Consider the following 13,138-nt stretch of genomic DNA (forward strand, 5'->3'; position numbering starts at 1 on the left):
TGTCCTCGTGTGGAGACAATATTGAAAACACGAAACCGTGGTAACACGGTCGGATGACAGATGTCATGGAAACACTCCACAAAAATGTTCAATCAATACTGACTCTCTGCAGGCTCTCGACTCTAGCAGACATAGCCGCTCAATCTTTGACCATTGGAAGGTGTTCGAATCTGAACAGTCGGGCTGTCGGGCTAAAACAAAAGCCGACGGCATCAAAGGATCTTTGCCGCTTAGCAACCACCCCGGATTATGCATCAGCTTGTGCATCTGCTCATTGGTACATTTTATCTCCGCTTAGAACCGGTCAAGGCGTCGCATTAGCTCGAAGATGGCCACTCATTTCAATGACGAGTCGCCTGGCGGTATATGAGTCGTCTCACCTGCAGCAAACATGTCAGCTTTTTGACATTTTCGTATATCAACGTGGCGCGCCATCCCTCCTACATTTCCTCGTTTGACAGTTACTTCCTCTTGCAAGACACGAGAGAAAGCTTCTGCATATCCTACAAGTCAACTTCGCGGTCACACTCCTGGTTCTTAGCGGTTGCCACGTAAAGAGCTGCAGACGATGTCGACCTCGACCTCGTCCCTGGACGACAAAGAGAAGGGAACGGGGTTGATGGATCCTCAAGCAGCAGCAGTAAATCCCACAGAATACGAGCCAATAAAACCGCAAGCAGATTCGAAAGCCCTGGAAGCAGGCCATGGCCGCAATTCAGACAACACGTTGTCCCGCCATCAAAGCAGTACAAGTGCCTTCACAGAAACTAGCGATGTCGAATCTGACGCGCGAAGCTCCATACAAAAGAAGAAGAAGTGGTTCAAACGCCTCAACCCGTTGAAACAGGGCGCAAAACCACCAGTACCTGCGGAGCAAGAAATTTGTCCTGAATATAATGCTGGGTTCCTCAGTCGACTCACGTTCCAGTGGATGCAGCCGCTCATGTCGAAGGGCTATAAGAGACCTCTAGAGAAGAATGATCTTTGGGCGGTCAATCCTAATCGAAGTGCGGATGTGCTTGCCGAGAGGATGGAGGCGAGTTTTAAGAGACGGTTACAAGAGGGTGGCAAACGGCCGCTTCTTGGGGCGTTGTTCGACACGTTCAAATGGGAGTTCATCATCGGCGGCTTGTGCCAACTAACGGCATCAGTCATCCAAGCTGTAGCGCCTTTTGTTCTTCGCTACCTGATCAACTTCGCCACAAGAGCATACATAGCTCAGCGCACAGATCAACCTGCACCGCATATTGGAGAAGGCATCGGGCTGGTAGTTGGCATTACGGTCATGCAATTTTGCCAGAGTCTTGCGACGAACCATTTCATGTACCGAGGAATGATTATTGGTGGTCAGGCAAGAGCGGTTCTCATCACACAGGTGTTCGACAAAGCTCAGAAGCTATCAGGAAGAGCAAAGGCGGGTGGCAAAGCTGTTGTTGACGCGCCACCTCCAGACATTAAGCCAGGGAGCGAGGCAGAGAAGAAATGGTATCAGAGACTCCTCAAGAAGAAGAAGCAGAAGCAGACCCCGAGCGGTGCTGCGGGTGTCGATGGCGGTGGCGAAGGCTGGGGCAATGGCCGAATTGTCAATCTGATGTCAACTGATACATACCGAGTTGATCAGGCGAGCGGCTTCTTTCACATGATTTGGACAGCTCCGATTGGCATTGTGATCACGATTATTCTGCTTTTGGTCAACTTGAGTTATAGCGCTCTTCCCGGTCTTGGACTCATTCTGATTGCTATGCCGCTGCTTGGCAAAGCTGTGGGTACGCTTTTCCGCAGGAGAGTGGCTATCAACAAGATTACCGACCAACGCGTGAGCTTGACCCAAGAGATTTTGCAGGGTGTTCGATTCGTTAAATACTTCGGCTGGGAGACAAGCTTCCTCGAGCGTATCCAAAACATACGAAACAAGGAAATAGGAGGAATCCAGGTTCTACTCACACTCCGTAACGCTATCCTTGCTGTTGGAATGTCAATGCCTGTTTTCGCTTCTATGATTTCGTTCATCACCTACTCACAGGTTCACCCTAATCTCGACCCGGCTCGTATTTTCTCCTCCCTCGCTCTCTTCAATTCGATGCGTATTCCACTGAATTTCCTACCGCTTGTCATCGGCCAGGTCATCGACGCGAACGCATCCATTAATCGGCTCCAGGAGTTCTTTCTAGCAGAAGAGGCGGAGGAGAGTACGGTATGGGATTACAACGCGAAAGATGCAGTCGTAATACAAGATGCAGATTTTACATGGGAGCGCCATCCGTCACACGAAGCAGAAGACTCGCCAGGTAAGGGACCGCCTGGAAAGAAGCCGACGAAGAAGGAGAAGAAGGAGAAGAAAGCCCAAGGTGCTATCACACCATCTCCAGACGCAAACGAGAAGCCTGTTGAGGAAGAGGAGCCATTCTCGATGAAGGGGCTGAACCTCACATTTGGCCGAGACGAACTGGTCGCTATTATTGGAAGCGTCGGATCCGGGAAGAGCTCTCTACTTGCTGCGTTAGCAGGCGACATGCGGAAAACGAACGGCGAAGTCACCATCGGCGCATCTCGAGCTTTCTGTCCACAATACGCCTGGATTCAGAATGCGAGTGTGCGCGAGAACATTGTCTTCGGGAAAGACTTCAAACAGAAATGGTATGATCAAGTCATCGAAGCTTGCGCCCTCCGACCAGATTTCGATATGCTCCCTCACAGCGATGCAACAGAGATTGGCGAGCGCGGTATCACAGTCTCCGGTGGGCAGAAGCAACGAATGAACATCGCTCGAGCGATCTACTTCGATGCTGACATTATCCTTATGGATGACCCCTTGAGTGCTGTAGATGCCCACGTCGGTCGTCATATCATGGACAACGCTATTTGCGGCCTGCTCAAGAACAAGTGCCGTATCCTAGCTACTCATCAACTCCACGTCCTCAATCGATGCGACAGAATTATATGGGTGGAAGAGGGCCACGTACAGGCCGTCGATACCTTTGACAACCTGATGGCTAGCAACGAAGATTTCCAGCAGCTTATGACTCAGACTAAGTCCGAAGAGAAGCACGACGAAGAGGATGAGGCGCTCGAGGACGAGGGTGAAAACGAGAAGAAGGTCATCACAAAGACGAAGAAGAAAAGCAAGAAACAAGTGGCACTCATGCAGGTTGAGGAACGCGCAACAAAAAGCGTGTCGTGGGACGTCTGGATCGAGTACATTCGAGCTGGAGGCGGTCTCTGGGTTGGTCCACTGGTTTTTATTCTTCTTGTCCTGTCACAGGGTGCGAACATTGTCACTAGCTTGTGGCTTTCGTACTGGACGTCTAATAAGTTCGGGTTCAGCGAGGGTGCTTATATCGGTGCCTATGCGTCCTTTGGCTTTACGCAAGCTGTACTCATGGTATGTTGGCCCTTTGTCCTGCTGGTTTGCATGGTTCGTATTGGTATATTTGCTCTACTAACATAGCTTTAGTTTTTGTTCTCGATCTCGGTTTCCATTTTCGGAACAGAAGCCGGTAAGACTATGCTTCATCGCGCCATCACTCGAGTTCTGCGCGCGCCGATGTCGTTTTTCGACACGACGCCTCTTGGTCGTATCACCAACCGTTTCAGCAAGGACATTGATGTCATGGACAATACATTGACAGACTCTATGCGCATGTACTTCCTTACGCTGGCCCAGATCATTGCGTGAGTCCACCTAGATTCATCCTGTCGAGTTCTTGCTGATGTTGAGCAGTGTTTTCATCTTGATCATTGCGTATTACTACTACTATGTTATTGCTCTTGGTCCGTTAGCAATCATCTTCTGGTGGAGTGCCACATTCTACCGCAGCTCGGCACGCGAAGTCAAGCGTCACGAATCTGTCCTCCGAAGTACAGTATTCTCACGTTTTGGCGAGGCAGTCATGGGCACGCCTACGATCCGCGCATACGGTCTACAAGCGCAGTTCTCCCGGTCGGTTCGAGCTGCTGTAGATGACATGAATAGCGCATACTACCTGACATTCGCGAACCAACGTTGGCTGAGCATGCGTCTCGACCTTGTCGGTATGCTACTCGTCTTTACGACTGGTATCCTCGTTGTAACATCGCGTTTCTCCGTCGATCCGAGTATAGCTGGATTGGTACTGTCGTACATTCTTACCATCGTGCAGATGATTCAGTTCACCGTTCGTCAGCTCGCCGAGGTGGAGAACAACATGAACGCGACGGAGCGCATTCACCACTATGGGACGCAGTTGGAGGAGGAGGCGCCTCTGAAAATGGGCGAGGTAAGATCGACATGGCCTGAGCATGGAGAGATTGTCTTCGATAATGTCGAAATGCGATATCGCGACGGCTTGCCTTTGGTCCTCAAAGGCTTGAGTATGCATGTTCGTGCAGGTGAGCGCATAGGTGTTGTTGGTCGAACAGGAGCCGGTAAGAGTTCGATCATGTCGACTCTCTTCCGTTTGCAGGAATTGGCTGGTGGCTCCATTTCAATCGACGGTGTCGATATCAGCCAGGTTGGTCTTCACGATTTGCGCTCAAAGTTAGCCATCATTCCTCAGGATCCTACGCTCTTCAAGGGCACAATCCGTTCGAATTTGGATCCTTTCCATGAGCACTCTGATCTGGAACTTTGGGGTGCACTACGACAAGCCGATCTTGTTTCCAACGAATCCACAGTGGACGACCATTCTGGACGCATTCATCTCGACTCCATTGTCGAGGAAGAAGGTAGGTTGTCCTTCGGAACAGTCTCTCCAACAATCGCTAACTTCTCTCAGGTCTCAATTTCTCCCTTGGACAGCGTCAATTAATGGCTCTTGCGCGCGCTCTGGTCCGTCAGTCGCAAATCATTGTCTGCGACGAAGCTACGAGTTCAGTAGATCAAGAAACAGACGCTCGGATCCAAAAGACGATCATTTCAGGGTTCAAGGGCAAGACCCTACTCTGTATTGCGCATCGTCTCAAGACTATTATAACGTACGACCGTATCTGCGTCATGGACGCTGGGTTGATTGCGGAGCTCGACACGCCGGCCAAGCTTTATGATCAAGGCGGTATATTTACCTCAATGTGCGAGCGTAGCGGAATTCAAAGAGAGGACTTCTTTGGTAGGAGCTAGATACTGCACCTATTAGACCTGGTCCGTGATGTTGGTTTTTGGGTTGCAGCTTGCGCTTCTGCATGGCTAGCTTGGACTCGTCAGCCCGACGTTTGACGGACACGCTAGAATCATGGCATCATCCGACGAGGCGTTGGTTCGATGGCAGAAGCGGTTATTGTTACCGCATCGATGGTGGGGTAATGGCACACAGTGCTAGACGTGCATGTTACGGCGTTTTATCCCATGGTCCGCTACATGGAACCCGCGGATTTCGGCTAATAGAATTAGGTCATAGCATTATATCCTAAGAACACGAAAATTAAAGCCTGTTACTAAAAAACGCATGTATAGATTTAAACTTTAATATTTTTTAATATAGGTTAGTAAGATTAATTTAGGTTAAGATTATTATATTTCTAATATAATTATTACGTAAGCCTAGGCTAGTAGCGCCTGTTACTACTAATAAGCTAAGATTTAAGCTCCTCCTTATTTATATAGAGAGCCTAGCAAGGTAGGTAAATTATTTTATTATACTATAAATACCTATAAATAGTCTTCTACAGTCTCTTATTTTAAATTAAGTTAATTTTTAAGCTTAAAATAACTTATAGAGGGGTTTTTTAAGTTACTTATAAGCTAATTCTAGCGTAAATTATATAGGGCTAATACTACTATTAGGTATAGATTTTAACCTATTTATAGGTAATTAGGTTAAGAACAGCATTAATTTAGAGTTATTAATAAAGAAGTATTTACTACTTTAATAAGCCCTTAAGACTAACTATAAGATTAAGAAGAAAACCCTAGTAGGTATCTAAGCTAGAAAGCAATTTACCTATAGTATACCTAAATAGCTTATATAAGTTTATAAGTATAATGTTAAAGAAGAGAGTAAATAGAGGTCTCTAAGTTTTATAATAGACCTACTAGAGTAGGTAGTAACTCTAAAGTTAATTAAATTAATTAATTGCGTTTATAAACTTATTATAGAGATTAATTAAAACTAGAATCTCTATTTTCTTATAAAGTGCGTCTCTAAAAGCTATATATATTTAGACTACTTTAGTCTATATTTTACCTAGTCTCTTCCTTAACCTAGTAATAGTAGCTACTAAATTATTAAATATTATAGTAAATAGAATAATATTATTATTATATTAAGCTATTATTCTAACTCTTTTACTTCTTAAAGTATTATAATAAATAGTACTCTACTTAAGTTTATTATACTAAGCCTTAATATTAATAAGATCTATTAAGAAGCCTTTAGCTAGGTTACTAAGAGTAGTTAGGGGCTTAGGCTCTAGCCCTTAACTACTCTAAGTCTCCTAGGTAGGCTGCGTAGGCAGGAGTAATAGTAATAATATTATTACTAGCAGTATATTTTTCTAGAGCTAGCTGCGCTTCTTAGTTAGCTAGAATAATATTATTAGTAGAGCTATAGCTTTGCGTTTTATAAAGGGCTGCTATAATACCTAAGATAGAATATTACCTATACTAATTTTACGTAAAGTCTTCTCTATCTATATAGTACCTATAGCTATAATCCTAGCGCACTGTAACTTCTTAAGTAACAGTACTAATATAAATAAGTTATCTATAAAAATTATATATTTATTAGGCTTAAGTAGCTGTATATTAATATTACTAGTAAAGTAGTCTAGGGTAAAGTAGAGTATAAGAGCTTAGGTAGGATAGAAACTAAGTCTTATATAATATAGGTTAAGTTTATAAGAGCTATTACTAGGATTTAAACCTTTACTATAAAAGAGCTAGTTTAATTAATACCTAGAATCTCTAAGGTACTATATTTTATAACTTATTAAGTTAGACTTATAATTAATTATAGTCTTCTCTTTAGTATACTTATAAAAGTAAGTTATACTTTTATCTACAGCTAAATATTACCTTAGGCTCTAGTAGCGTTAGCTAATATAATAGACGTACTTAGAGAACTCCTAAACTTATTTAAATAGATAGGTAAATAGGTTATTAATATTATATAGAGGCGTAATATAGAAGTAGTAATTAATTTACTTAAAGTAATTAAGGCCTATAATCTTATATAGATAGACGTAGACTACTTTAAATTATATATTAAAGTACTAGTAATCTTTAATTTATACCTTATAATATATACCTATATAGATTTATATAGCTAGATAACTAAAGATTTTATAAGGTGTTATATTATACTACGCATAGGTGCGCTTTTAGGTAGGATTAAGCTAGTATTAGTAATAAGTATTCTTATTAGTATAGTAATATATTTTTATAACCTTAGTATTAGTAAAGAATAATTTAAAGAGCTTAATAAGAGTCTAATTATAAGGCTTACTATTATAGTAAAGAGGTAGGCGTAAGTAGCTATAATTATTAGGGTTATTAAGTATAAGTAGTTCCTATTATAGTAGAGGGTTCTTAGCGCAGCCTTTAAGGTATATAAGTAAAGGCTTCTACTGTGTTTTTTATAAGGTAGAGCCTTCTTTAGGTATAAGGTTATTATTAACGTAGCTGTAAGGCGCTATCTTAAGAATATATAAAGTTAATAAACGTAGAGTAAAGATATAAAGTATAGATAAAGTTAGTATTAAGTTAATTAATAGTTTCTAAGTTTAAAGTTTGTAACGTTTGCTAAACGCTAACTTACTGACGCTAAGCCACGCTCTAATTAGCTAATAGTTAGGCTGAAATCCGCGGGTTCTATGTAGCGGACTATGGGATAGCGGTACTTCGGTTCCAGATTGTCTGCACGTCACTTTGTTGTAATGGGTAACATTCGCGATGTCTTCGTTTGTGAAGGTTGGAGTAGCATTGGTCCTTGCATGTACAATGTATCATCGTAATCTGGGGTATAGAGATAGCATAGACAAGCTCACAGAGCTTCTTCAACATTCGCCTGCTCTCAGTACTCCCGAAGAACGAAAACAGGTATAAGAGCGTCGCGTTCTTTTGCCCCTCGTTTGACTGCTAGATGCGGATCCTCTGTAGCCGGCGCACGCGATCCAAGGCCTCTGGCCAACGCCTCCAGAAGGACACAAAGTCGCCATCGTTGCACTTCGGTAGATGTCACTACCAAGAAAAGTAGAATATCCGCCCACTTGTGCCATTCCAGGATGGAACAAGCTACTACACCAAGGCTCTCGGCCAGCCTCTCCGCATGGTGTTCTCAGCCGCCTGGGCGATTGCTGCATGGCCTAGCCGCAGTGAGCCTCGGCCGCACAGAGCTCAACACGCCAAGATGGTTCGATGCAAAACCAGAGTCTGGACCGAGCGCTGGCTAACCTTTTGTGGTGCGGCGTCGTTGGGATTGTCAGGCACTTGCGCTCAGAACCAAGGTAGAGGGTCTGGCGACTGGCATGGAGCAGCGCTAAGCTCTGTGGGCGCGCGATAAGCTTGCTCCAAGTCTTGTGTGAGGTGGAAGAACCAGAGGAGAGACGCATTTGTCGACACAGCACAGCGCGACCGACGGGTGCAGACGGGCGCAGATGGGCGCAGTACATCGAGCCCCAGCGTCGCAATCCAAAGGAATCGATCTGCGGAGCTTCAGCGAATGAGACGGTCCTGCGACGTCAATTCTGCAAGGAATTAGGCTTAGCGTGTTTGATCACCCTAGCGAGCTAGGGGACTTTGATAGTTCACACAGACCTTCTCTAGCACCCTGGGTTGAGAGCTCCTCATATCCATCCGCCTCCTCCCACGGCCACGCTCGTTTTTGCTTTTACACGTCTTCGATTCTCCAGCCCCAACTCCGTCGCTCCCTCGCACCTTCCACAGCAACTGTAGCTGACGCACGCCGGACGCCCAGCTACTTCTGCCAGCCATCTCGACTGCTCCTTCCCGACGACTCGTGCTACCGCGTGTCGCGCCTGCCCTCTCCACGCTATCAAACTCTAAGAACACGACCAAATCAGCTGAGCTTTATGTCACTCCTGTTGTGAATCTAGTTCGACTTGTGAAGTCGCACACCGCCCGCCAACGCAACCCTGTAGTGCATCTGCAGCCAGCCGTCTCTCAATAGGGGTCTCCCTGACGATCAACGACTGCGTCCGTTCACGCTACCAAACACGGTCGCTCTTTCCACAACACACGTCGTCGCGCAAATCACTGCTTCTTTAGCGGCAATGGCAGCACCTGCCGAGAAGTACGAACCCGTAACTTTTGGCGTCACCATCGAGGGACCAACAACCACTCTCGCAGCTCCTCCCAAGCCTATTCTCCGCTCCCCGCCATCCAACGACTCCACAATGACCTCAGTCACCGAAGAGGTGGCAGCAAAGGAAGCACTTGTCAACTCGACAAACCCATACTCTGCCTTCTACAAGCATCCTGAGGCCCGTCGCTCCATGGATGGCGCCCTCCCGAGCAAGACGCACCTCGACGTCACCACCTTCGAGCGCGACGTTGAAGCCGGTGTCCCGCTTTCCACCGCATCCACACAGCAACAGCCCAAGGTCTCGGTCGACGGCAGAGTCAAGGAGTGCAGTATGTGGCCGTCAAGACAGGCCGTACTCGACCAGCGGAAGACATACAAACGCACACGTGGCTGCAACCTCTTCCGCAACCTGACAGGCAAGCAGAGGCTGTACTGCAAGATTTTCATCGCCCTCGTCGTCGTAGCTGCTGCTGTGGGCCTCGGTGTGGGCATCACACGAGCGGTTGGCGGCGGCGTGTGGGCTGGTGATGGCAAGAGCAAGGAGATTCCGCACAACTGAGCGGGTTGAGCAGCATCATTGTATCAGGTTTGTCACCCGTTGAACAACCGCATGTGGCATTGAATCTAACAATCAGCAGGATCGCTTCACGTTTGTCTTTCGAGCACCATTCACGACTTCATTACACACACTTTTTGCAGAATCATTGCTGGTATCTATTTTCTTGTGTTTATCGTTTTCTGGCAATGTAGATATCTATCATGTTCTGCCCTTTTTTCCATTGTCGATATCCTTTGTCGAGCGAACATATTGCTGGAGTTCCTGGGGTTCACGGCGTACTTCTGGATTGAGCGTAATGCATGATGCATTTGAGCATGATGGAGTTCTCTGGGTTCATACATGTTTCTGTTCGGATAGAAATTCTGCACACGTGGGAGTCACATTCTACCCATCGTTGGTACCGCAAATTCACTATCGCCTGTGCAATAGCCAGGCTGCATTCTGTTTGCACTTCATTTCCCGTTGTCTTCTACCATCTTGTCTTGTCTTGTTGTTTCGTTGTCTGAGTGAGGTTTTACCTTGTTCACGTTCAAGACCTGATTCTGCATCTTGATCTACATATGATTGCGTTGTTCGTGAGACCAGACAGGTAAGTAACGTCTGCTTCTACGTGAGATGGGTCCTGAAGCTCATGCTTTTCTCCCCTTTCCACGACTCACTCGATGCGTTTCCTCGTCGTATCACCTGAGTCCTCTCACCTCCACAACTGTAAGGTAACGCTTACACATCTCCTTCTTCATGGTCTCTCACTCCAGTTTACCTTGGAACAAAGATATTGGGCAACGGTGTGGGCGATGTCGTTTCTACTACTGTAATGGTTCTGTCCGTTCTATTCCTGAAGTGAAAGAGTGGACTGGCACAAATGCGGAAGGCACGACCACTATCTCGGATTCTGAGCCCCGCGTTGGGCTTTACAATTGGCTCCAACTCCAAGCAGCGAGACCAGAAGACAAATAGCCATTTCGCGACGTTGTGGGTGGGGCTTGGCGTATGTTTGTCTTATCACGACTGACTATACGTCCGCCTCCACATCACATACCATCACCCACCTCCCGCGAGATCACTTCGTGTCCTCCTTTGTTGTATCATCGTCGGCGCTGTGGTTGCTTTCTAAAAGTGTAGAGTGTTTAAGAGATGTCGAACAAGGTCAGTCAGCTCACTGTTTTTGCGCGTCGCCGAGACCTCTATTCACAACGATACTTCAGTGGCACGTTCCCAGCAGGCCTGGCGTCAAGATCATGCCTAACGGCTATGGTAGTCACAGTCATGACGGCCGCCCTGCGCGCTTCCAGTCCTTGAACCCTTTCGGGGCTCTGGACAACGCCGCTGGTGTCGAGTCCGACGGAAGAAGCAGCTCGACAGGCTCACCGTCATCTTCGGGGGGATCAGCATCAATGGTCGGCCGCAACGATGGCGGGGGCGTTTCTATCGCGATTGCTCAGTTGCCCAAACAATCACCTATGTTGCAGCAGCATGTGAGCGCATGACCGTTTTCACAATCAGGCAAGAGTATATTGCTGACGCGTGTATCAGGGTGACTACGAAACTGTTCAAGAAAAGAACCGTCGTATGTCTGCAGGAGCTCATAGCATGTCTTCCGCGTTCAACTCTCCGCTGCGCAACCGCACGCAGAACGTTCGAGAAGACTCCTATGGATCTCCGCACAAGACGACACCTCGCGCGCGTGGTGAAGCCAACGGCGGACAGTCGACTCAACGTCGCGAGTCTGTTTCTAGTCAGACTTCTCCAATGCCTCGCAACTCTACAGGTCGTTCTTCGTTCTCCAGCATCCGCGCCCCAACGATGCTCCATCCCGCCTACGGTACCAACTCGATCTCCATGGCTGGCATCAACGACGCGCTGGCCGTGCAAGAACTTGCCTTCCGTCAGGGTCTCCAGGATAGGCACAACGTCCGCGACAGACTCCCAGCCAGCACCTTCCCATCGCAGTACGATACCATTTGGGCAGAGTTCTACAGGCTAGGTAAAGCATCCAACGCTGCGCCCATGCCTCCCCCACCCCACCTTCACTCGCCGTCGCAGCCAAACTACTCCTGGCCGGTCCTCATCAACCCCCACACTCAGAGCCTGGAGCATCCGACGGGCATTCTGGACATGGAGTGGACGCGAAACATCTGCGAGATTGCGTTGAACTGCATGGAAGCTCTCATCCGGGTCGCCTGCAGCCGTAAGAACGATTGGCAGAAGCTCACCATCGACGTCCCTTTTCCTTGCCAAGAAGCCCTGCTAGAGTTTGACGATCTTGCTGATCGATACGAGTACCTGAAGGACGCTGCTCGTCAGGCTCTCGCTGGCGGCCGTCCTCACGGCTTCTAGCTTGCGTGCGATATCGCGTTTATTGTGCGTCGACCTCGGTAGCTTCATCGTGCTTACCTTGTGAGCTATATATCTGCTCGACGCTACTCAACGCACGACGCGAAGACTATGTTCTTGGACGTTTGTATGAATACATTGGGCTCTCGACATGTTTGTTTCATGAGCGCCCCACACCAACCCCCAAACAGATTTACCCAACAAGCACGAAGCCCCACTGTTTTCTTTTCTTTTTCTTTCTTTTCCTACCGGCGTTGCCGATGGGCTGGGCATGTCTGGCCACTGCAGGAGTTTTCAGCAGGACCATGTGGCGACAACGATGAGATGGCAATGTTTTTTCTTTAGGTGGGTGCATGTGTCCGGATGCGAGCCAATCTGTCGAGCAATGTGTTCATGAACGATGTACAATAAGATGACGAAGATGATGAAGGCGGATTGGATCAAATGTGTACGATAAAATTACTACTACGTGTTAGTTAGCATGGATGGCTATGGCAATGCAACTTTACTTCTCAATCAAGCATACAACCTCGTAGTGACTGGGCTAACGTGCTTTCTCTACACAGACACCCAGTTAGAAACGATCACCATGGTCGCCCAGGTTCTCTCCCTACATCGCTTTGTATCACGAGATGTTTGTTTACTTTAAAATGGCCTCGATGTTCTCTCTTTTTAGCAGTTCCATATGCAATCTCGAAATGAATGCCGTGTACAGCGATGTGCATGTGGGGAAAAGAAAACATACAGCTGCTGCAACAGTAGATGTTTCATGAAACGGGCAACATAGAAGAAACGAAGACATGCATGCGTTGTGTTACATTACGTGACTGCGCATTGGTATGATCTTATTGCAACGTCAAGAGACCGATCAAGCGGTGTTATTTTCCTCCTTCGTTCCTTCGTTCCTTTCTTCCGTCCCAGCTGAGAGGAGGTACGAATACATAAAACCCCACACTAACATCTACTTACAACACATCACAGTTGGTAGGTGAATGTCGAAACAGCCAAC

General features: G+C 46.9%; 3 protein-coding genes across 3 annotated transcripts; all 3 read left to right on the plus strand.

Annotated features, from left to right (window-relative positions):
• The first annotated feature begins 393 nt into the window (after window positions 1–393).
• On the plus strand, window positions 394–5,457 carry P153DRAFT_427995 (ABC multidrug transporter-like protein). Its single transcript, XM_033672696.1, has 4 exons — window positions 394–3,382; window positions 3,455–3,672; window positions 3,722–4,704; window positions 4,755–5,457. Exons 1-4 carry the CDS (start codon window positions 569–571, stop codon window positions 5,093–5,095), a joined length of 4,356 nt encoding a protein of 1,451 aa, XP_033528543.1. The 5' UTR covers window positions 394–568; the 3' UTR covers window positions 5,096–5,457.
• Window positions 5,458–9,055: 3,598 nt separating this feature from the next.
• On the plus strand, window positions 9,056–9,969 carry P153DRAFT_106110 (uncharacterized protein). Its single transcript, XM_033661879.1, has 2 exons — window positions 9,056–9,822; window positions 9,875–9,969. The coding sequence occupies exon 1, from the start codon at window positions 9,205–9,207 to the stop codon at window positions 9,793–9,795; it is 591 nt and encodes a 196-aa protein (XP_033528544.1). The 5' UTR covers window positions 9,056–9,204; the 3' UTR covers window positions 9,796–9,822; window positions 9,875–9,969.
• A 1,253-nt stretch (window positions 9,970–11,222) lies between these two features.
• P153DRAFT_307073 (uncharacterized protein) lies at window positions 11,223–12,616 on the plus strand. The gene is made up of 2 exons (XM_033664650.1): window positions 11,223–11,270; window positions 11,329–12,616. The coding sequence occupies exons 1-2, from the start codon at window positions 11,256–11,258 to the stop codon at window positions 12,130–12,132; spliced, it is 819 nt and encodes a 272-aa protein (XP_033528545.1). The 5' UTR covers window positions 11,223–11,255; the 3' UTR covers window positions 12,133–12,616.
• Window positions 12,617–13,138: the final 522 nt, after the last annotated feature.

The sequence above is a fragment of the Dothidotthia symphoricarpi genome (genome assembly GCF_010015815.1).
Source record: "Dothidotthia symphoricarpi CBS 119687 unplaced genomic scaffold P153scaffold_2, whole genome shotgun sequence".
NCBI lineage: Eukaryota > Fungi > Ascomycota > Dothideomycetes > Pleosporales > Dothidotthiaceae > Dothidotthia > Dothidotthia symphoricarpi.

What these genes read in the sequence shown, in the direction of transcription:
- P153DRAFT_427995 (XM_033672696.1), top strand. Translation starts at nt 569, where the DNA reads ATGTCGACCTCGACCTCGTCCCTGGACGACAAAGAGAAGGGAACGGGG. An exon ending in TTACGCAAGCTGTACTCATG is followed by an intron (nt 3,383 to 3,454) that starts GTATGTTGGCCC and finishes ACATAGCTTTAG; the next exon opens with TTTTTGTTCTCGATCTCGGT. An exon ending in ACGCTGGCCCAGATCATTGC is followed by an intron (nt 3,673 to 3,721) that starts GTGAGTCCACCT and finishes GATGTTGAGCAG; the next exon opens with TGTTTTCATCTTGATCATTG.
- P153DRAFT_106110 (XM_033661879.1), top strand. Translation starts at nt 9,205, where the DNA reads ATGGCAGCACCTGCCGAGAAGTACGAACCCGTAACTTTTGGCGTCACC.